Genomic DNA, 23670 nt, shown 5'->3' on the forward strand with positions numbered 1-23670 from the left:
AGGCCATTCTGCTCTCGGAGCCTGGTCCGCCATTTAATAAGATCATGGCTCATCCAACACTCAAGTCCAATTTCCACGATGATGAGTCGTCAGCTTAAAATTTACCACTGCAAGTCGAGGGAGCCAAGGAGAAATTTCCTGACGCAGAGGGTTGTCTGAGCATGGATTCCTTTACTATAGGGAGTGGCGCAGCCAGAAACCATTGATCCTTTTAAGGTAAAATGGATCAATATTTGAAGGAGAGAAAAATACAAAGTTATGGGCAGAGTGCTAGGCAGTATGGTTGATTTTGGATTGCATAAGCAGAGATGTACCAGGCATGCAACTGGCGGTCTATTACCCAAAGCATCTAGCTGCAGCAGAAAAAAACATTCTCTGTTACAGTACTGGATCATTCCATTAAGCTGTTATCTGTGTGATTGGTAGTTGGACAAGTTAGCCTGCAATATTATAGCTATTCTTAATATTATAGTGTAATCACTGACTGAGAAATAAAGTAAAACCAAATGTGGAGTGCTGCACCATGAAATCTGAGCGAAGGTTGAGGAAAGTGAAATAAATTGGATGTTTGGTGACTGGAGAAATGCATAAATAAGTGGGATCCAGGGTGGCATGTGGCGCAGTGGTTAGCACTGGCACTGCGGCGCTGAGGACCCGGGTTCGAATCCCGGCCCTGGGTCACTGTTGGTTATGGAGTTTGCACATTCTCCCCATGTCTGCATGGGTTTCACCCCCACAACCCAAAAGATGTGCAGGTTGCGTGGATTGGCCACGCTAAATTGCCCCTTAATTGGAAATAAATAATTGGGTACTAGTTTAAAAAAAAAAAAAAAATTTTTTTTAACCAGTAAATAAAAATTTTCCCAAAAAAAATAAATTGGATCTGAACATTCACATGCCAAGGTAATGGCAAGTGTAATCCATGGTCTTCAAAGTAACAGAGGCAAAGTCTGGGGAATTGCTTTTGTTGCATCATACCAAATCTGAAGGACCATTCCGGGATATAGGGAAAATGGAGGTGCTAAGCAAAACTGCCAAGAGCAGGAGCAGCTAATTTGGAGAAACGTGAACAGGCTGTTTAACATTTCTTGGGTAACTATCCAGGTGGGTAAATCAGAACTGCCCAAAGTCTCGGTTCGAAGCTCAGATTCAGAGACATAGAAAATAGGTGCAGGGGAAGCCCTTTCAGCCTCTGCCATTCATTATGATCATGGCTGAACATCCAACTCAATAGCCTCATACCGCATTTCCCCCCATATCCTTTGATCCCCTTTGCTCCAAGTGCTGTATCTAACTACTTCTTTAAAACATACAATGTTTTGGCCTCCATTGCTTTCTGTGGTAGCAAATTCCACAGATTGACCACTCTCCGGGTGAAGATGTTTCTCATCATCTCCGTCCTAAGCGGTCTACCCCATATCCTCTGTCTGTGACCCCTGGTTCTGGACACCCCCATCATCGGGAACATCCTTCCTGCATCTACCCTGTCTGGTCCTGTTCGAATTTTATATGTTTCTGAGATTCTTTCCCCCCCCCCCTCAAATTCTTCTAAACTCCAGCTAATACAATCCTAAACAACTCAATCTCGCCTCATACATCAGTCCTGCCACCCAGGAATCAGTCTGGTACTCTGCACTCCCTCCATAGTAAGAACATCCTTCCTCCAAAAAGACCAAAACTGCACACAATATTCCAGGTGTGGCATCACCAAGGCCCTGTATAACAGCAGCAATACATCCCTGCACCTGTACTCTAATCCTCTTGCTATTAAGGCCAACATATATTTGCCGCCTTTACTACCTGCTGCACCTGCATGCGGACATTCGCGGAGGATCCTGGGGAGCAAGGAAATTCCCCAACAGAAGCAATTACCAGAGATATCAGCGCATCAAGGGGGGGGGGGGGGGGAGCGGAATGGGGGCAGGAGTTGGTGATGTGGGCCAAGGTAAGTAGATTTTTTACAGTCAAGATGGCATGCTTGATCATGTGGTTTTGGAGCCAGGTCAGTTGTCTGTATAGATGACACATTATATTTTCCTAAATGCATTCAAATGAAATATTTTGACTATGAAAGCAAATTGCTTTCTTGATTAATAAAGGGATCCGGGGTTCTGGGGAGACGGTAGGAGAATGGGGATGAGAAAAATATCAGCCATGATTGAATGGCGGAGCAGACTCGATGGGCCGAGTGGCCTTATCCTCTTCCTGTGTCTTATCGTCTTCTGCTCTAATTTAAATAAATAAATACCTCAAAAGAATGTAATTTAGTAGGGGCATACAGCTCATGCATCTTCTGGAAGCATTAGGCACTAACACTTGAGGTTGCGAAGCATTTTGATTTTGTGATAATTTTTCACTGCTAGTGCCCAACAGGGACATTCCTGTAAATGTCCCTGTAATGTTGATTCATTTGATTGGGGAGCAAAACTCAAGTAATCCAAATGTATCATCTGAACTCTAGTTTGGATTACTGCTTCAAGGTTTCTTGACATGTGTTATCATTCATTATATCCAATAAATTTGAATTGGAGAAGTTATTGTTGCGTGGTATCATTTACATTAGTGTACTTATGCAATTTGAAGATCAAGTGCAGTATGATATGTAAAACGTGTGATTACTAACTTGCGTGATTTGAAGGTATACCATTTTGGAATGGCATGACTGAAACTATTCTCTCAGATTACTTTTAAATTGCAACGTATAGAACTTAACAGAATTAGTGAATATGTAATTGTGAGCATAATTGTCAACTATTTAATAATAGTGTGTACATTTTTGTGTCTTCCATCCATGCTGTAGTGTCTACAGAATGCTTCTGATAATTAACTTTAAAATGCACTGATGTAGATAAATACAGAACTAATGTTTCACGGGCTTGCAGTAAAATAACTGACCAGTTTACAGTTTATCTGTTTTTAATATAGGGGACTGTTGGTCAGGACAGGGGGCCTCCAGAAATCTTCAGTGCCCATGTATTTCGCTTGGGTGGGCAGATTTGATCTTGGTTTAGTGTCTCAACTGAAAAATGACACGTTGTGTCTGCTGAACACCCTGTATTAAGTTTTATTCTGAACCCACAACCTTCTGACAGGAGAGTATTGTCAAGTGAGCCAAGCTGACATTGCTGTGTAACACGAGGACTGAGATTTGTTGAATTTCAACTGTGAATTGTAAAGCAATTTGTACAGTTTGATTGCACAGTGGGATAAAAGATTTTAAATGCTTTGCAGAGAGTGCATCATATTTTGTGGTCAAATTGCTATATTTCCAGCCAGAGAATCAGCACAAAAACCCAAATGATTTTTGCATGTCAGATGCCACTTAATGGCTGCATGTGGCGTTATGTGGATTGATTTTTTAAGAAGTACTGGTGGTTCTGTCACAAAGTCTGTGCTTCAAGATGGACCACATATCCTCCCAATGATGATGTGTCCTGGTTGTTTAGATGCACAAAAAAAAACTGTTGTTACTCACTGTCAGGGGTGGATATTGTATGTGACTCTGACTTCACAGCAAGACATGATTCTCTACCAGCAACCCCCACCAAAATCACCTACAGGCTGAGACTCTGATCTGCGACTTTTTCACTGTCTAATATCTTTATGTTTAAGAGATAATGTTCTGGAAGCTAGACCACTTGCTTAAACATTGCTCTCTCTCTCTCTCTGCTGCCTAGGGTACTACTTATGGCAGCTGTCAGATCCAAAAAAAAGAAAGAAAGGGAGAGAAAAAACACTATTTCAGTATTTGACGTTCTAACATAAAAGCTGTCTACAGGTCGACATTTGTGGCAAAATTTTTAACATTGGAATGGTAGTTTTTATAATTTCACCTCGGTCTCAACCATTTATTATCATATCAGAAGCATGTCAGTAATTCCTTTCTAAATGTCTGCTTCTTTAGAGTTGAGACCCGCATCAAGGGCTTTACACTGAACGACGCTGCCAACAGCCTACTCATCATAACGCAAGTTAGGCGGGATAATTTGAAAGGTATGTCACACATTATGACCTTTACATCATGTTAATGCCTCTGCAGATTTTCATGTAACGCCTTTCGTAAGCTGTGATAAAGGAGTCCATTTAGCAAATTACCTGCTTATCAAGAGTCTTTTGTAGTAGCTGAGAGACATAAATTACTATATATGCATCTATAATACAACTGAAGCTGAATATGAATGTACTTGTCATTTGGCCACTTAGTCCAGTTTCCATTCCATTTAACAGAGGATGGTTTTGTCTTAGCTAAAACAGTGGGCTGCAGACTTATGGGGGTGGGTTGGGGGGGAGGGGGGTGGGGTGGAGGTAGTGCGGGGGGGTTGAAAGTACAAGCTTTCAAGAATTTTAGAAATGAACGAATGAGCAAATTCACCTTTTATATAGTTACAAAAGAATAGAAAATCCTGCAGTAAAGCAAAATTAAATTTTGGTGAAAGTAAGGTATTGGATAAGAACTTTTCATCGGTGGTAGGTAAGGAAGATTCAGACATTTAATATTTTCAATGAGCTATTGGCTAATAAAGTTATTTTCACGTTGTAAATGAAATGTACAGACTGAGAAATGCTGCTGGAAAAGGCTGCTGTTAACAAATACAATTATGTAATAACAAAATAGAATGTACAAAAATGGGAAACTTTGCTTTTGTATGCAGCAGTTTACTTTCTTTAAACTTGAGTTTAAGTTGTGCTCTGTTTTAATCAGCTAACAGATAAGGTTTTATAGATAAGAATTCACGTCGCTATTAATTTGCCTCTGATAACGTAATTTATTTCAATTTCTTCACCTTTTGTGTTCTGATTTTTCTGAAATGTACATTAAGTTTTTATGCTTTAATTTTATAATTATAATGGCAACTGTGAGGCTTAGTTGCTCTTAAGGGCATTTAACCATAATTGAATTGCTGCAAGGTGTATATTTGTAAAATGTCCTGTCAAGTAGCATTTGAACAGTTGCAGCACACACCACATGTTTATATTGAAGATGTTTTGCTTCAAGTGAGTAGAAAGAAATCGGTTATATTTTAATAAAGTGCATTACAAAGTACGTAAGATGAGCATTACCAAAGATTTTTTATTTATACTGTGGCACTTGCTATTAAATCTTTCATCCTCACAAAATCAAAATTTATTTTTGTTCACCTCAATAAGTGAGATCTTCAGGTTTTAAAAGTGAGATAAATGTGTTTATTCTTGTTCTGGTCAGTTTATCTTGAAAAATGACTTGTATTTGGGAAAAATGTCTGAAGTGGTCTAGTTGCTTATCATTTTTAAATTCTGTGGAAATTAATGTTTTATGTAATTAATAATTGTGTAAGTAATTAAGGTCCGAAGCAAACTAGAAAATGTTGCTTCTGGTGACAGGGTGCCACTGATTAATGCAATGAGCAAAACTTTGATACATGGCAGTAAAGTTCACTAAATTTGAATTTACAATATTTTAAAGCCATCCATATCTGACATCAATTCTTCACCACCAGCAGATCACAAACTTTCTTTCAAAGAAAATTGATCTCCAAAGGACTGCAGGAAGATGGGGAAAATTATTTTTAAAAATCTACTTGTGAACCCGATTAGCTAAAGGAACCATTTACTTGGCAGATGTTAACTAAAATCCCAATATTAAATTATTTTCGGTTTGAATTAATTCCGTTGCAGTTCATCGTAACATTCACAGCACAAGCATTTTCTGTGAAACTATTGACCAGTGTTTGCAACTATTGGAGGGGAAAATGCAATTGCAGTGATTGGTGAAATTCTTTTGGAAGAAATAATGATTGATGCCTCATTAACTTTATGAATCCCTTTCACTCTTTTTGTTCAAATATTTCCTTTTAGATGCTGTTTCCACCCTGAAAGAGATGTTGCAAGCTAATCAAGTGCCCAGCCAGCTTGCTGTTGCACGATTAGTCCAAGGTCTGGCCTCCAAAGGTGACGTGGAAAAAATTCAGTCTGTCGAACAATTGATGGAAAACATGGCACAGCCTATCAATTTGTCCAGGATGCTATTTATCAATAACTTAGTCCTGGCTCACATAAAGAAGTAAGTAAACCTTTTCTTCAGAAATTGCAGCCAGTTGAACTACCTGCACCCAAGTAGGATTTCAATTCTAATAATTTCTGAAGCTTGAAGAAACTTAAGTTTCAATCTTTGTCTAAGATATAATTTCTTAGTTGCAAAAATATCCTCTTCAATTAAGGTATTTGCAACTTTTTCCGGTAAAGGAGATGTTTATATTATTTTTCATGAAAAGTTTGAACATTTCTCCAAAAAGTAGTCGCAATTGCCTTAACTGCTAATTTAATTGCTTAAATTGACATTGCTTAATTTTTAACAATCAGAGATGCAGGTACTGTTTGTATATATGCCTATTAATTTCTTAACCAGCATATTTATATCGATTTTTTTTTTTTTTTTGCTTTTCCCAGCCCCAGTGTTCTATTTTGTAATTCTTTCTCCTGCAATCTTTCTTGCTGGCTTCCCCACATATCCTGGTTTCTCCAAAAAGTGAAACAATCTTCCTCTCTTTATTCAGAACAGTATTGCCGTTCAGTAGGAATACTCTGATCCTAGTTTAGTAAACATTTGTTTATAACCTGGAACATGAGGGATTTAAAAATGTGTGGAGTGAGGAATGGGAATAATCATTTAAGTTGATTAATGGTTGTGAATTTCTATTTTAATTTCTGAAATAAAATATCGATGAAAGTTACTAGATGTAACAACAGATTTAAAGTACTTTTTGCCAGGAGTTTAATTTAAAAGATCACAAACGGTTCCAAATAATTAGTAGTTTCTTGTTTAATCATTCCCATTGCGGCTTTAACTTCCCTTGTTTAAAAGAAAATGAATGTGATTTGCATCTCAGGAGTGGGCTGGTTTAACAGCTAATCTTTGTCATTGTTATGAGTTGAATATAAATTATATTTCATGTTTGCTGACCACACACTTCAGACTACATATTAGCTTAATAATTAAAATAACAATTTGGGATACATTTATACATTTTTAAAAACAAACTGTGCAGCGATTGCAGAAATTGTTGTTGTAAATTGTTTACTTTTTGCTGCATTTGCTCTCTGATAAAAATACATTTTTTCTGAGAAGAAATTCATGGTCCTGACCTTTCATGGGATAATGCTACGCTGGGCTTAATTGAAGTATGGCATGGTATGAGCATTTTGATTTTCTTGATGGCAGGGATAAGTATATGCAAGGAGCTTATTTGGCATTTCTCTGATTCTGGATTGCAGGCAAAGAAAGGTTTCTGTACCACTACCCGAGACTTCCTGCCAAATTCAGCTATCTAGCCCATTTCTTTATTTTTTTTTCTTTTTGCCAAGTACTTGATTTGAGTATTCCAACTTCCCGTCTTGTTTTTTCACAAAGATAAAGCCGTTTTTGTATCACCGACTTCTTCGGTTTCCTTTTCGTGAAAAAAGTTAACTCTTACAAGTGGCTTGCAAAATGAGTAAAATTTGCAGAACGACATTTGTATCTTTGTTAATAAATATTTAATTGAATGATCAAGATTGTTATGTCTTCTCGGCGTGAATTATTTAGAGATGATGCCTTAGTGCAATAGTTGCATGTTTAAGAATTCATCGCATCATGTAAACCGAACGAATGTGCAGATAACCACACACAGTTCGTGTCGTTTAACATAAATTTCTCCCCCCTTAAAAGTGCATTGTGGTGACTTGGACTTTTCAAGGTCATCGTTTGTTAAAGCACGCATCCGATTAGTGTTGGGTTGTGTCTATTCGACCATGAATTATTTTACCGTTTCATGATTTCTGCTTCACTGCAATAACAGCTGTACAAAAAAACGTAGAATAATTTTCTCTTTTTATAACATTTATGAGAATGAGAAATATTCACGCTTTGTGTATCCAGCAGGTGCTTTTAAGGTTGTAATTTAAGATGCAGTACAACTTTTTTTGTTCTGTTTTTGCCTCAGTGATAATATTGATACAGCAGTGGAATATGTTGAGCCCTTCTACATTCCAGGAGATAATAGTTCTCAGCTGCAAGCAACTAGTATGTCCTATGTCTTCCGAAAGGTTTTGGAGGAAAATCATGAAGAAGCAATAGACAAATGTAAGTTTATCTGACTGTGCATCCTGCATGCTGTGCATCAGCTGCAGTGTATTTCTTGTACTTAAAATGTGGAACTGTAAGGGAGAATGATAGCAGATAAGATGGGGGACTTACCGAGATTTACATTTGAAATCTTGTGGTTCTGGGGCTTCCTGTTTATTTATATTGCTACTCAAGTCCTGAAACTATTGTTTAGCTCAATTTATCTAGGATCCTCCTTCACAGTCTGGCAACAGCAGTTGCGATCATCTGCCTCTTTTGGGACAGATGGGACAAAATCTGCAGTTAATTGTGCATCACCCAAGAACTGACAACTCGCATGCCAACAGTTTTGGCTGGGTTTGACAGGTAACTGTGGGCTGATTGCACCAACATAATCATATCGTTAGGAGGCAGGTTTTTAAAAAAAATCAGCTTACCACAATTGTAAAGACTTATTGATCTTTCATAGTATCTGCCATATCAACTTTGATCTTTCATAGTATCTGCCATATCAACTTTTCTGTTTAAAGTCCATCTCTATAAATTTAATCATGGTCAGTGACCCCACAATTTACTTTCAAGGAAAGCAAAAGATAAAAATCATGGCTGATGCAGTTCAAATTTGGATGGTTAGTTTTGGAAAGATAACACCAAAAACTAACGGCAAGAAATAACCTTCGCCCTATCGTATTTGTGAAAGTTCGTCAATTATATGTTTCTTCGTCCCCTCTCAGTCAAATTTCTTCCACCCAGAGGCATTGGCTCTGCTGGAGTCCCCAGTTACTTGTTATCCTGATGCCTTTCTGGGCATGGTTCCACAGCTACAGTCAATCCCCAATGCCTTACTAGGGGTATCATTCACCTTCCAAAGTTCTGCAGGATAGTGGTCTGTGGGTATTTAAACACTCCAGTGTCTTACCAGAGTTCATTTTTTTGATTAATGACCTTTTACACTGTGTATTGGCGAGATTTTTAATTAAGGAGGGCACCAAAGCAGATCCCTATCTTGTCTTGATGTCCACATACACACTTGCTTCCAGCATGTTTCTTGGTTTGTAGTGAGAAGTCATATCTCTGGGCAGCACGGTAGCATAGTGGTTAGCACAATTGCTTCACCGCTCCAGGGTCCCAGGTTCAATTCCCACCTTGGGTCACTGTCTGTGCGGAGTCTGCACATTCTCCCCGTGTGTGCGTGGGTTTCCTCTTTCTTGCGCACAGACAGTGACCCAAGCCAGGAATCGAATCTGGGACCCTGGCGCTGTGAAGCAACAATGCTACTGTACCACTGTGCTACTGTGCCACCCATTTCGTCATCAGATCAACAGCTGGCTTGAGGGGTCAAGTGGCCCACTGTGCTCGTAATTGGTTGTGTTCTTGACCTGAAGAGAGTGAGACTAATTCCCTTTTCCTAGCTGTCATCTATATGACAGAAATTAAACCTGCCACCTTCCTTATCTGAGCTTACTGTTTTAACAAGCGTTGGTGATGAGAGAACTGCAAATATTCTGCAATGGTCCAGGAAGTAACAACTATGCTTTTTCAAATAAAAGGCTTCATTTCCTCCTCATTTCCTTTCCCTTACTCCCTCCCTAACGTTCCTTCAGGTGTCTACGTGAACCTACTAGGACTGTAGGCCGATTCAGCGAGCAGCTGTCTTAACATGGTTTCAGCAGGTTGTCCTGAACAAAACAGAAATTTCCTTCTGCCGTGTATTGACTTTTGGGTGGTTAAAACATTTCAAATTCTATGATTGTTTTTAAACTAACGATGACCGCTGAATGCGGATAGAGCAAAATGGAAGTTTCTAGTGCTGTATTTAAAAGAAATTTAAAAAGGTCTCCAGCATTTTGTTATCTTTCTTGTTGTAGTGAGTGCCATGGCTGAACGGTTAGCTAAACATTTTGAAGTGTATAAGCCTGTGACGGATCTCTTCCTACAATATATGGATCTAGACAAAACAGAAGATGCCAAATTCCTTTTGCAGGTACATTGTAATAATTTAGCATTGCCTCACTTTTTTTATACACAAAAATGATTTAATGGTCACTTTGTCATCCACATATTTCTATATTTAAATCTATATTTAAATACGAGTATTTAAACAGACTAATAGCATCACAACCTTGTGAAGAGCAATCGGGAGAGATGTTTATTAACTTGGGGGGTTTTGATTTCAACAGTGTGTTCAACGCTACTCCCTCCGTATTTGAGCTCATTAGTTTTCTCATTACATTCTCAACACTTTGCTGCGGAATGAAGCAAATTCAATCACCAGAAAAACGAGAGACATTTTTAAAAAGCCTGTAAAGTAATTATTTTCATTTTTTTCCTGTGCGTTTGGGTAACTTTATTTCTGAGTCCGTCTTTGTAAAATCAAACACTGAGTGCAGCTGTCATCACTGAGGTGCATTGCATTTGAGTGAATGCTCAGAATTGGGCAGGTAGACAAATTGTGTGTTCTGCTCTGATTTGCAGCATCACTGTTTTTAAAATATTATGGTAAAAACAAAACCTCTCCTGTGCTTGTTGTAGAAGGTTGATATCTGTATTCTGTAATTAGCAACCAGGATAGTAAAAAATACTCCTATAATTAAATTGGATATCTTCTGTTTCTGAATGTTATCTCCAGAGCAAATGCTTAGATTTCTTCCCTTTATTGATACTTGCACTTCTCTCATCCCAGTGCATCTTACCTCCCTGCATTGTGTTATCGGTTTCTTTACGGTAAAAGTAGTGTAAAATCAATGGCACACAATTAAAATTCTAAATATCCTCTCTTTGGGAATGAAGCCTATGTACCCAGCAATGCATTATTTTCTCACCAAACTAGAAGCACTATCTACTCTCCAATGTCCGGTACTAGTGAAGTAAAACTGACCCCGGTAATTAAGCTGGAAATGGCCAGATTCTCCAGGTGAACCCTGCTACCATGGCTTCATTTTTAAAATATTTATTCATGGAATGTTGATATACAAACAACTTTTCTCTTCCTGATGCTTAAACTTCCCCATATTTTCAGTATATCCTTTGCCTATATTTAAAAAATGAAATTGGTGCTGTAAGTTGTGAAGATTTATTGCTGCATCATAGTTTTCTTTTAATCAGTCATGTTCTGTCTGCAATTTTCCAACTCTCAAATGCATAAATTCATAAGTTGCTGTTGCTGGATGTTCTGAATTTGTAGTAAGTGACAGGGTGGTAATCTTCAGGGAATGAGACAACAGCATTCAGGCTTTTTGATGGTTTAAGATGTAAAACAGAGCAAATGTTGAGCAGTCTGTAGGGAATAAAAGCTGCCATTGACAGTGTACACACATGCACTGACAAAGAATCTATTCCCAGCAGGTGGCAGCCAAACAATCAGTGATCTTGCAGATTGCTGGGTTCATGGGTACTCACGCTGTCAGCCTCCACATAGTTTTCTCTTCTGACAGTAAACAACACAGCTTTTGCTTGTAATGTAATATGGTTAATAAATGCAACGAGTTAAAGCAAACCAAGCCAAACATTGAGTTGGAACAGCCCACAATTAATATCTGTTGTCAAACATTGTTGCACATTTAGACTGAGTAGTTCTCATCTCTTCTGTAAACACGTAACACAAACACATCAGTATTGATGTATTCAGTGCAAACTGTGTAACTGTATAAATCTTAATACTTTTTTTGGAGGTGGGGAATTCTGTCATACATAGGACATTTCAATCTTCACCAGAGACGAGCAGTCAGGCTCAACAAGGGGCCACATGGTTTTTAGCACTGCTGCCTCACAGCACCAGGGACCCGGGTTCAATTCCGGCCTTGGGTGACTGTGTGGAGTTTGCAAGTTCTCTCTGTGTCTCCCTGAGTTTGCTCCGGTTTCCTCCCACCGTCCAAAGATGTCAGGTTAGGTGGATTGTCCATGCTAAATTGCCCCTAAGTGTCCAAAAAAGGTTTAACGGTTAGGTGGCATTATGGGGTTCAGGGATGGGCTGGGGTGCTCTTTCAGAGTGTTGGTGCAGACTCGATGGGCTGACTAGCCTCCTCCTCCACTGTAGGGATTTTATGGTAAGAGATCAACCCATTAACCGATCAAAGCGAATGACAACAGAATTTGTGTGATCCTTTTTGTTGCCTGTGATCAAAACGATTGTATCTAAAAGGTGCACGTATTTTCCTTGTCCTCAATGATTTCTTTTCCAATCTCGGTGCCAAATGCTTAATCTAACTCACTCACGCTTTCACCCATGTGAAGATAAGATACAGATGAAGATAAAACAAAATAATTAAGTTTATAATTGTTTCAGTATTTTGTAGCAGGCTTGTAGTATCTTGGATGAGTTGAAAATTTAGTTGAAGTAAAAGTCTTGTAAAGCAGAGGATTCTCAGCAAACTGTGATGCTTCTTGTAGTCAAATTCCCAGGAGGTTGTTTCTCGGTTGAACTTGATGTGGAGATGCCGGCGTTGGACTGGGGTGAGCACAGTAAGTCTTACAGCACCAGGGTAAAGTCCAACAGGTTTGTTTCGAATCACTAGCTTTTGGAGCACAGCTTCTTCCTCAGGTGAATGAAGAGGTGGGTTCCAGAAACACGTATATTTTTATATATATATATAATTAAGTATTTACAGGTCCAGACGGAGCAACTGGAGAGAGGGATATTCACAGGTTAAAGAGGTGTGAATTGTCTCAAGCCAGGACAGTTGGTAGGACTTCGCAAGCCTAGGCCCAGATGGTGGGGGGTGAATGTAATGCGACATGAATCCAATGTCCCGGTTGAGGCCGCACACGTGTGTGGAACTTGGCTATAGGTTTCTGCTCAGCGATTTTGCGTTGTCGCGCGTCCTGAAGGCCGCCTTGGAGAACACTTAACCGAAGATCAGAGGCTGAATGTCCTTTGACTGCTGAAGTGTTCCCCGACTGGAAGGGAACATTCCTGCCTGGCGGTTGTCGCGCGATGTCCGTTCATCCGTTGTCGCAGCGTCTGCATGGTCTCGCCAATTTACTACGCTTCGGGACATCCTTTCCTGCAGCGTATTAGGTAGACAGCGTTGGCCGAGTTGCGCGAGTACCACATACCTGGTGGGTGGTGTTCTCGCATATAATAGCGGTACCCATGTCAATGCTCTGGCACGTCTTGCAGAGATTGCCATGGCAGGGTTGTGTGGTGTCATGGTTGCTGTTCTGAAGGCAGGGTAGTTTGCGGCAAACAATGCTTTGTTTGAGGTTGCGCGGTTGTTTGAAGGCAAGTAGTGGGGGTGTGGGGATGACCATGGCAAGATGTTCATCTTCATCAATGACGTGTTGAAAGCTGCAAAGAAGTTGTTGTAGTTTCTCTGCTTCTGGGAAGTGCTGGACGACGAAGGGTACTCTGTCAGTTGTATCTCGTGTTTGTCTTTTGAGGAGGTTGGTGCGTTTTTTTGCTGTGGTGTGTTGGAACTGTCGATTGATGAATTGAGCGCCATATCCCTGTACAAGGGTATATTTCAGCATCTGTAGATGTATGTCATGCTCCTCCTCGTCTGAGCAGATCCTGTGTATACAGAGGGCTTGTCAATAGGCGATGGCATCTTTAATGTGTTATGGGTGGAAGCTGGAGAAGTGGAGCATCGTGAGGTTGTCCGTAGGCTTGCGGTAAAGCGAAGTACTGAGGTGACCTTCCTTGATGGAGATAAGTGTGTCCAAGAATGCAACCGATTCTGGAGAGTAGTCCATGGTGAGTCTGATGGTGGGGCATAACTTATTGATGTCATCGTGTAGTCGTTTCAGTGATTCTTCACTGTGGGTCCAAAGAAAAAAAAATGTAATCGATGCATCTAGTGTATAACGTCGGTTGAAGGTCCTGTGCAGTCAGGAGGTCTTGTTCAAACATGTGCATGAAGATGTTGGCTTATTGAGGTGCAAAAGTCAGTCTCCCACTTTGACGATGGTGCTTTTTAGTACCAGGGCTGCCTAGATGTCTTGTAGCTGCTTTGACAGCATGCCGATAAGCTTGCTGTTTTAAAAGGAGTCAACAAAATGGATTCCTTTCCGTGCATGTACCTTGTACAAATTCATCGTCCTTTTTCCGAAAAGGGGTGCTGTGTTGATTACACATCCTGTGTTGTCGTTTGACACCTTAAAATTCACTCAATCTATTTTGGATCAGGGACTATTGTTATACAATAGAAGGTCAATGGGATCCATTCACATTCATCTACACATTGAGTTTCAATGTTTCTTTTGTCCATTATGAAACAGCAAGATGGGCCAGCTGGAATGCAATGGTCCTGTTGTTAACGGTTCATCCTTAAACAAAGGGATGTGTGAATACCCTGGGTGGCTGTGAATGTCCATATTTAATTAGATATTTAGTCAGTAATGTCTGGAGCTCAAAGTGCCAGATCACAAGATTTGCAGCGGCCATTTTATTCTATTTGTGTTCAAACGTTAAGTATTGACTGTAAGTTCATAATATATACTGGAACATTGCAGAAAGAAAAGGAATTAAAAGCTCTTTTAGGGTTTATTTTTCTGAAATTGAAAGGATTTCAATGCATTTAAACAGGTGTGCTTAGCTGCACAAATGTTACCTGATATATTTTCTCCATTCCTAGTTACGAGTAATTCAATTGCTCTCAGGTCCTGATTGTGGTGTTGTGAAGTGCAGACAGTCATCTAGTAAAAGTTAACTTCTTTGGGATTGCCATACTCAGACCTGAGCTGTTTCCTTTCATTCTGGTGGTGCATGCTTGCAGACATTTGTACATGTTCAGTTCTTTCTTCCATAAAACCGGTGTTAACCTGTTCATCAAGGGATAAAATCCCAACCAACGTCTTGGTCAGACAACATTCTTGGGAGTATTATAATGGCTTAGGACATACTGGTTTTAATTAACAGTTGTCGGACTGAAAATGCCATGAGTCAAATACAATAGGACCAGTATTTATTTGTCATCCCTTTATTAATAATAATCTTTTATTGTCACAAGTATGAAGTTACTGTGAAAAGCCCATAGACGCCACATTCCAAATTGTACTGAAGGAATGGGGATAGCACTGATTCTTAATAATGTACTCTGTTTTTTTTTGACATCAAGAGAAGAATAGGTCAGCCACAGTGTAGGACCAAAGGTTCAGATGTATTTTGAGCAATGATATTAACAAAACACAACAGATGAAGCGACATCGGTCTGCGAGTGGGTGTTGTGTCATATTTCAAGTAATGTTCAAGCCAAACAGATTGGTTAAATGGCATTGACGTGAAACTGTGCAGAACTTGATGGGTTGTGGTGCAAGTGGAGAATGATGGGAAATACATTTTTCACAATTTATTCTCAGGATGTGTGCATCACTGGCAAGGCCAGCGTTTATTGCTCATCTCTTAAAGTGCAGGTGAGATGCCTTCCTGAGCTGCAGCAGTCCATATGATTTAGGTGCACCCACAGTTTTGTTGGGGAGGGAGTTTGAAGATTTTGACAGCAGCAGTGAAGGCTTACCGATAATTTTGAGGTGAGTGACTTGGAGGGCTCCTATCCATCTGTTGCCCTTCTCTTTCTATGTGATTGAGGTCAGGAGTTTGGGAGGTGAGGTCGGAGAGTTGGCAAGTTGTCAAAATAAGTAAAAGTCAGAGTAATGAAGGACAAGAGAAGTTTAAGATGATGGCCATAACTCCCTGGTACCCAGCATTAGATTTGAGCAGGTACCCCAAAGAAGGGCTGGAGAATCACTGTCAGAAGTTCCCAGGTAAGGGTTTACCCAGCAGTTGTCTCGAAAGCCAACTTCCCCTGGATAATAGGCTGGCAACCATCCGACAAAGCAATTTAGGTGGATAACTTCACATAGTTAGAACATAGAACAGTACAGGCCCTTCAGCCCACGATGTTGTGCCGACCATTTATCCTAATCTAAGATAACCTAACCTACACCCCTTCAATTTACTGCTGTCCATGTGCCTGTCTAAAAGTTGCCTAAATGTCCCTAATGACTCTGACTCCACCACATCTGCTGGCAGTGCATTCCACACACCCACCACTTTGTGTAAGGAACCTACCTCTGACATCTCCCCTATACCTTCCTCCAATCACCTTAAAATGCTGTCCCCTCGTGACAGCCATTTCCACCCTGGGGAAAAGTCTCTGGCTATCCATTCTATCCATGCCCCTCATCACCTTGTGCACCTCTATCAAGTCACCTCTCTGCCTTCTTCACTCCAGTGAGAAAAGCCCTAGCTCCCTCAACCTTTCTTCACAAAACATGCCCTCCAGTCAAGCAGTATCCTGATAAATCTCCTCTGTACCCTCTCCAAAGCATCCACATCCTTCCTATAATGAGGTGACCAGATTCAAAGTGTGGTCTAACTAGAGTTTTATAAAGCTGCAGCAAAACCTCGCAGCTCTTAAACTCAAGCCCCCTGTTAATGAAAGCCAACACGCCAGACACCTTCTTAACAACCCTATCAACCTGGGTGGCAACTTTGAAGAATCTATGTCCGTGGACCCCAAGATCCCTCTGTTCCTCCACACTTCCAAGAATCCTGCCTTTAACCCTGTATTCAACATTCAAATTCGACCTTCCAAAATGAATCGCTAAACATTTATCTAGGTTGAACTCCTTCCGCCACTTATCAGCCCAGCTCTGCATCCTGTCACTGTCCTGTTGTAACCTCAATAGCCCTCAATATTATCTACAACTCCCCCAACCTTCATGTCATCAGCAAACTTACTAACCCACCCTTCCACTTCCTCATCCAAGTCATTTATAAAAACCACAAAGAGCAGAGGTCCCAGAACAGATCCTTGCTGGACACCACTGGTCACCGACCTCCAGGCGGAATACTTTCCATCCATTACCACTCGCTGTCTTCTTCTGGCCAGCCAATTCTGTATCCCTGCCCCCTAACTTTCTGAATGAGCCTACCATGGGGAACCTTATCAAATGCCTTGCCAAAATCCATATACACCACATCCACTGCCCAATCTTCATCAATGTGTCTCATAACATCCTCAAATAATTCAATGAAGTGTGTCAGGCATGACCTGCCCCTCACAAAGCCATGCTGACTATCTTTAATAAACTATGTTTTTCTAAATAATCGTAAATCATATCTCTCAGAATCCTTTCCAATATTCTGCTCACCACAGATGTAAGACTGATGGGTCTGTAATTCCCAGGGATTTCCCTGTTCCCTTTCTTGAACAGCGGAACACATTCGCCTCCCTCCAATCATCCGGTACTAATCCAGTGGAGAGTGAGGACGTAAAGATCATCGCCAAGGGTGCAGCAATCTCCTCCTTCGCTTCCCGTAGTAACCTTGGATACATCCCGTCAAGCCCTTTGGACTAATCTATCCTGATGCTTTTCAAATTTTCCAGCACATCCTCCTTAATATCAACCTGTTCGAGTCTATTAACCTGATTCACACTGTTCTCATGAGCAACAAGGTCCCCCTCTCTAGTGAATACTGAAGCAAAGTATTCATTTTGGGCCTCCCCATCTCCTCAGACTCTAGACACAAGTTCCCTCCACTATTCCTGATCGGCCCTACTCTCATTCTGATCATCCTCTTATTTCCCACATAAGTGTAGAACGCTTTGGGGTTTTCCCTAATTCTTCCTGTTAGGGTTTTTTCATGCCCCCTTCTAGCTCTCCTCAGTCTATTTTTGAGTTCCTTCCTTGCTACCTTGTAACCCTCTAGAGCCAAGTCAGATCCTTGCTTCCTCAACCTTACGTAAGCTTTCTTCTTTCTCTTGACTAGAAGCTCCACTTCTCTTGTCATCCAAGGCTCCTTCACCTTACCATTCCTTCCTCGTCACAGTGGGACAAAACTATTCAGCACTCGCAACAAGTGCTCCTCAATCCCCACATTACTGTTGTGCATTTCCCCAAGAACAATTGTACCCACTTTATGCTCCTCAGCTCCTGTCTAATAGCAGTATAATTTCCCCTCCCCCAATTAAATACCTCCCCATACTGTGTGTTCCTATCCCTCTCCATGACTATGGTAAAGGTCAAGGAGTGGTGTGGTCACTGTCACCAAAATGCTGTCCCACTGAGACATCTGACAACTGGCCTGGTTCATTGCCGAGCATCAAGTCCAATATGGCCTCCCCCTAGTCGGTCTATCTACATGTTGAGTCAGGAATCCTTCCTGTACATACCTGACAAAATCTGCTCCATCCAAACCATTTGCACTAAGGAGGTTCCAGTTAGGGAAGTTGAAGTTACCCATTACAACAACTCTCACTTCTGCATTGTTCCAAGTTCTGCCACCCAATCTGTTCCTCTAGCTCTCTGATGCTATTGGGGGTCTTTGGAAAACTCCCAATAAAGTGACTGCTCCTTTCTTGTTTCTGGCTTCCACCCATACTGACTCAGTAGACAAACCCCCCTCAACTACCTCCTTTTCTGCGGCTGTGGTGCACTCCCTAATTAACAGTGCCACTCCCCCTCCTCTTTTACCTCCCTCCCTATTCTTCTGAAAACATTTAAACCCCGGAACAGCTAACAACCATTCTTGCCCCTGTGAAATCCATGTCTCCGTAATGGCCACAACATCGTAGTTCCAAGTACTGATCCATGCTCTTAAGTTCATCTCCCTTATTCCTGACACTCCTTGCATTGAAACAGACACACTTTAACCCATTCCACTGAGTGCAACATTGCCCTATCAACTGTCTATCCTTCCTCACAGACTTGCTGAATATTATTTCTGCCTGTTCAACAGCTACCTTATCCTATGATTCATAGCTCTGGTTCCCATACCCTTGCCAAACTAGTTTAAACCCACCTGAAGAGCTCTAGCAAACCTCCCACCCAGGATATTGGTGCCCTTCCAGTTTAGGTGCAATCCGTCCTTCATGTACAGGTCCCACCTTCCCCAGAAGCTATCCCAATGATCCACATATCTGAAGCCTTCCCTCCTGCACCAGCCTGTAGCCACATGTTCAGCTGCACTCTCTCTCTGTTCCTTACCTCACTTGCACGTGGCACCGGTAGCAATCCTGAGATTACTACTCTGCTTGTCCTGCTCTTTAGCTTCCAACCTAACTCCCTAAAATCACTTTTTAGATCCTGATCCCTTCTCTTAGCTATGTCGTTGGTGCCTACGGGCACCACGACTTCTGGTTGCCCCCCCTCCCCCTTAAGAATCCTGTAGACTCGATCCGAGACATCCTTGGCCCTGGCACCCGGGAGGCAACATACCTTCCGGGAGTCTCGCTCATGACCACAGAGTCTCCTATCCATTTCCCTAACCATTGAGTCTCCTATCACTCGGGTCTGCCAGTTGTACACTAATAGTTACTTTAAAAAGAGTCAAGAAATACAGGCACTTGCAACTTCAGTAACCTTTGAAGACCTAGTCAGGGTCCGCACGAGACCCCCCCCCCCCCCCCCCCCCCCCCCCCCGGCCCCCGAGTGAATCCCCCACACCACCCCCAATTTCCGATTATTCTCCAAGCCCCTCCTCCCTCAAACGCATCTACTTGGCGACAGCTAGTGCCACAAAAAAAATGGCTGAAAAGGTAAGTTGGTACAGAGGTGCAATCTGCTGCTGATTGTCACTTCAAAGAAGTTACAAAGTTACGGCCCCATGTATTTTGACACAAAACTTTATAAAAGAATTGTGTAAACTGCAATTTATAGAATTTGTAATACATTCAAAGTGAGCTAGATACTTTTGAACTGATGAAATATTCCATTCATTAATATAGCGTGGGTTATATTTTTGGTTTATGGCTTTTAACATGATCATGGCTGTGCACTATGTGACTTAATTAAAGTTGAGACTTAGGCAGGTACATATCCTGGCAAGAAAATGTTCACATTGTACCTGGCAAAGGACATCAAAGTTTCTACATTGGTTTTCTACATTATCCTTTCATCTTGGGACTTTGGATTCAGCCAGACTGAAGGAGTGAAGTCTCATCTCTCTTAGTTATATATGCCCTCTGTATGGTCAGAAACAGTCTGATAAGGGTGTGGACACACTGCATAACACTTCACCACAAATTGACATTAGAACAGGGAGCTACGGAGACAGCTAGTTGTAGAATGCAATATTATTGTTGAATGGATATTATTGTTGTTGGATAGAATGATGAATCACTACGCTGCATTTGATCTTGTTATACCAAGTTTGGTGACTTCAAAGTGTAAATTGTATTTTATTATTCATCAAACATTCTCATCCTAAATCACAGAATATGTAAAGAGTGCAAATTACATTTTTCAATATTCACCCACTTAAAGACGATGATAATTTTAGGATTAAGTTATTCAAATGCTAAGTACTCAGTCAGTATGTTATCCCATGTTTGTTGAATCACATCTATGAGACCCATTGTCCCACCGACTTTCTGTAGTAGTAGTGAAATGTTCAAGCATTCACCCAAGAGCTACCCTCTGTTTCATCAGATTACTAATTTAAATGGCACCAATGTCTTTCGGTTTGATGTTTTTCAGAGGTGCCCTGCCATTTCGGAACAGAAAATCAGCTTGGTTTCATTCATTACTAAAACGTCACAGAAACCTGGGCAGGTATGCATACCAAAGAGACTTTAAGATGTTTGCAGTATCCTGTTTTAACTGTTCTGCATGCAGCATAGGGAACACAATGTTTGTTATTTTCACAATGTTTTCACACTGAGCCACATGCTGTTTTCTAACCAAGGGATTAGAGAGGGACTTATCTCAAGGTACTATCAGTAACAAGTGATACACTTTAACCATCTGTGGAAGGTTATGAACACAGTGACAGTGTAACTCATCTTCCTTTTCTTTAAGCCTCTGTAGGTGAGCTACCCTCTGCTAGCCCTGCACTCACCTAATTCACAATAAACAATCCCAGCTGAGATTATAAATTTGTCATTCAAGTGGAAAGAGGTGTGGGGGTAAATCCCATCCTAATTTCTCACAACAGATCTTCAAAAGAAATCGAAGTATGATCCCAAAAGAGTAGTCTCAGTTGATCTTCTAATTCTAGCAATCTACTGCAGTGTAACTGGCTGCCCGATAATAACTGCCTGGGCAAGTGTGACGACCTCGGAAATGTTGGCACGTAAAAAGCAGTTGGTTATAACAAGCTTCTTGGTGCACAAATTAACATCAGCTTCTCAACATTACCTTCAAATTATGTTTGTGTTACTTCCTCTGATGGCTTTCCTTGGCATTATTATTTATTACACAATTCTGGGCACTTTGACTAAAAAGATACATTGATTTGACTCTCAAGGAAATACAGTGCCAATAGATCCTTTGTTTAGCTTGCACAGTTGCAGAAAAAAGCCTTACATTTTTCCTTTGAGTGATAATATACATGTAGGATATACGTGTAGAAGAATGAGATTAAAGGTATTATCTTTTGGAGTTGTTAAGCATCCAGTAGTATTGCCAAGATGTATCCAACATATTGCCTGCAATCAGGTTAAACTTTGTCTTTTTTTCCCTCAGTCTCACAAGATCATTGGGCTCCTTGACCTGATGAAAGATTTTCCAGAAAAAGAAATTGCATATTCATATCTGATGAAATGTTATGGTAAATTATTTAATGCTATGCTTATTGAATAAGATTGTTTATATTGAGCAAAATAAATTATACGTACTCAGCCACCATGCTAAAGCTGCATAAAATGTCTCTATTTTGCCTTTCTCTAGCTTTAGACAATGATGTGGTTTCTGCAAAGGCTTTGTACGAGAAGGTTAAAGATGAAAATGTGACACCAGATGAGCTGTTTCTGAAGCGTTTTGCTGTGCTACTGAAAATTTCCGGGGAGTCTCTCCCTTTCACTGAGCCCCCTGTAAGTATTCCCAGCCCAAATTTTTCATAGTTTCAGCCATCGATCCATTGCTGAAGTACACTCAAGGCATTACTGCAAAAATTCTCTACAAAGCACCATAGCCAGAAACCAGTGACACATTAGATCTTCGATATCTGTGAAGCCTTGAATGGGCGACCTTCAACACCGGATTCAATTTTGTCAGCATTACAACAAATGGGGGCAATTGAACGAATAGCATGCAGTAGCAAGTCGATGAGCGACCTTAGTCTGCCACAAAGTGGAAGGACACAGACTCCTGCTTGGGATTTCCCCACACAGTGAATTCCCTGTTTTAATGTTTATCACAGGAACATACTCACTGGTAATTGCATGACTGCCCATGCTGATGCAGTTCAAACTTGGATGGTAACCATAGTTCCAGCCAACTCAACTAAGCAACCCCCCTTCCGTGGTTCAGCAGGCTTTCCCCAAAAGGAGGCAATGTGGGTCACTCATTGGCTCTGCAGCCAGCAGGTGAGACTAATCACTTCCACAAGATTCCAATTTGTTTCTCAATCCATCGCCCCCTGGACAAAAGATACACACTATCTTCAGTTGCCCGGACGACTGGTTTTCGATGCAGAGCGAGGCCAACAGCGCGGGTTCAATTTCCGTACCGGCTGAGGTTATCCATGAAGGCCCCGCCTTCCCAACCTTTCCCCTCGTTTGAGGTGTGGTGACACTCGGGCTAAATCACCACCAGTCAGCTCTCAAAGGGCAGAGCAGCCTATGTCCTCTGGGACTGTGGCGACACTTACATTTTACCCACTGTCAGTGCTCTGAGGCCTGGTGTCAAACCTGATGCTGATTAAAACTTTTCCTGCACTGCCCTAACACCGTAACTCAGCCCTGGATTCAGAAGACACTGGTGTGACATGGTATCCCAAATTGCGAGAGAGAGGGAGATTTCTGTAATTTGTGCTAAAATTCTTAGTTAAGAGTCGTGGTATTTTCCCAGCTGGGACTTGATGAGACTTCTCATAGCATTTTGTGCAGAATTCTTGCAGACAGGAGAGACATTCAATCCATTAGTCTGGACTGATCGGAAGTTTCAGACAAAGTTCAAAATAATAAAACGATTCAATTTCTAATCCTAAAAGTCAGCATTAAAAGCTAGCTTTTGTGACATGTTTTGCCTCTTGCTATGTAAGAGGGAGGATGCCGCATGGTATTCATTCAGTTTGTGCTGATTTTTAATAAGGCTAAATACCATTACTGCTGAAAAGGTCAATGCATTTAAATGCTAAGGCTCCAACACTTTGGAATGTGACATGTCAGTGTTTAGTCATACTTTGCCTTTCAAAACATAATTACAATGTTATTCAGGGGATTGTATCTGTTGAGCAGAAAGTTATTCCATCAGTGCATATATATTATTTTTAAATGCAATGCTTTAAATAACAGTACAAAGCCCACACATAACAGAAGGATAAGGCACTGTTCAGACAAATTATTAAACATTTTTTCTTTTCTAAACAGGAAAGTTTTAAATTTTATGCAGACAAGCTGAAGCAAGAAAAGACAGCAGCAGCAGCTGATGAAAACTAAGATGAAGATTGAAGCTACCAGACATTTTATATTTTCGATGAGCCAATTCTTGATGAAAGTGTGTATTTCTGAAATATGGTGACCATAACTATATGTTTGACTGTACAGTAGTATTTAACATGACAAATAAAGATTTGAAGGGGATAAATCTTTTCTCTTGTGCTCTCTGTTCTCTCCTAAGTTGTTCATTATGTTCTCAGGCATTTTCCTCATTTAACACTTTTGCTCCATCAGTTTTAAAACTTTGATATTGCTGTCATTCTGGTG

At 40.8% G+C, this 23670-nt stretch overlaps 1 protein-coding gene across 2 annotated transcripts in view; it reads left to right on the forward strand.

The window, feature by feature from the left end:
- The window catches only part of lrpprc (leucine-rich pentatricopeptide repeat containing), a 182181-nt gene extending 158630 nt beyond the window's left edge, over nucleotides 1-23551 (forward strand). For both annotated transcript variants that reach the window (XM_038813544.1, XM_038813552.1), the window contains exons 31-38: nucleotides 3905-3993; nucleotides 5836-6040; nucleotides 7959-8098; nucleotides 9949-10064; nucleotides 20501-20575; nucleotides 21488-21572; nucleotides 21692-21834; nucleotides 23335-23551. In XM_038813544.1, the coding sequence (XP_038669472.1) occupies nucleotides 3905-3993; nucleotides 5836-6040; nucleotides 7959-8098; nucleotides 9949-10064; nucleotides 20501-20575; nucleotides 21488-21572; nucleotides 21692-21834; nucleotides 23335-23403 (922 nt within the window). In that variant the 3' untranslated portion in view covers nucleotides 23404-23551. The remainder of the gene's footprint in view (nucleotides 1-3904; nucleotides 3994-5835; nucleotides 6041-7958; nucleotides 8099-9948; nucleotides 10065-20500; nucleotides 20576-21487; nucleotides 21573-21691; nucleotides 21835-23334) is intronic.
- The last annotated feature ends 119 nt before the right edge of the window (nucleotides 23552-23670 follow it).

The sequence above is a fragment of the Scyliorhinus canicula genome, chromosome 1 (genome assembly GCF_902713615.1).
Source record: "Scyliorhinus canicula chromosome 1, sScyCan1.1, whole genome shotgun sequence".
Taxonomy (NCBI): Eukaryota; Metazoa; Chordata; class Chondrichthyes; order Carcharhiniformes; family Scyliorhinidae; genus Scyliorhinus; species Scyliorhinus canicula.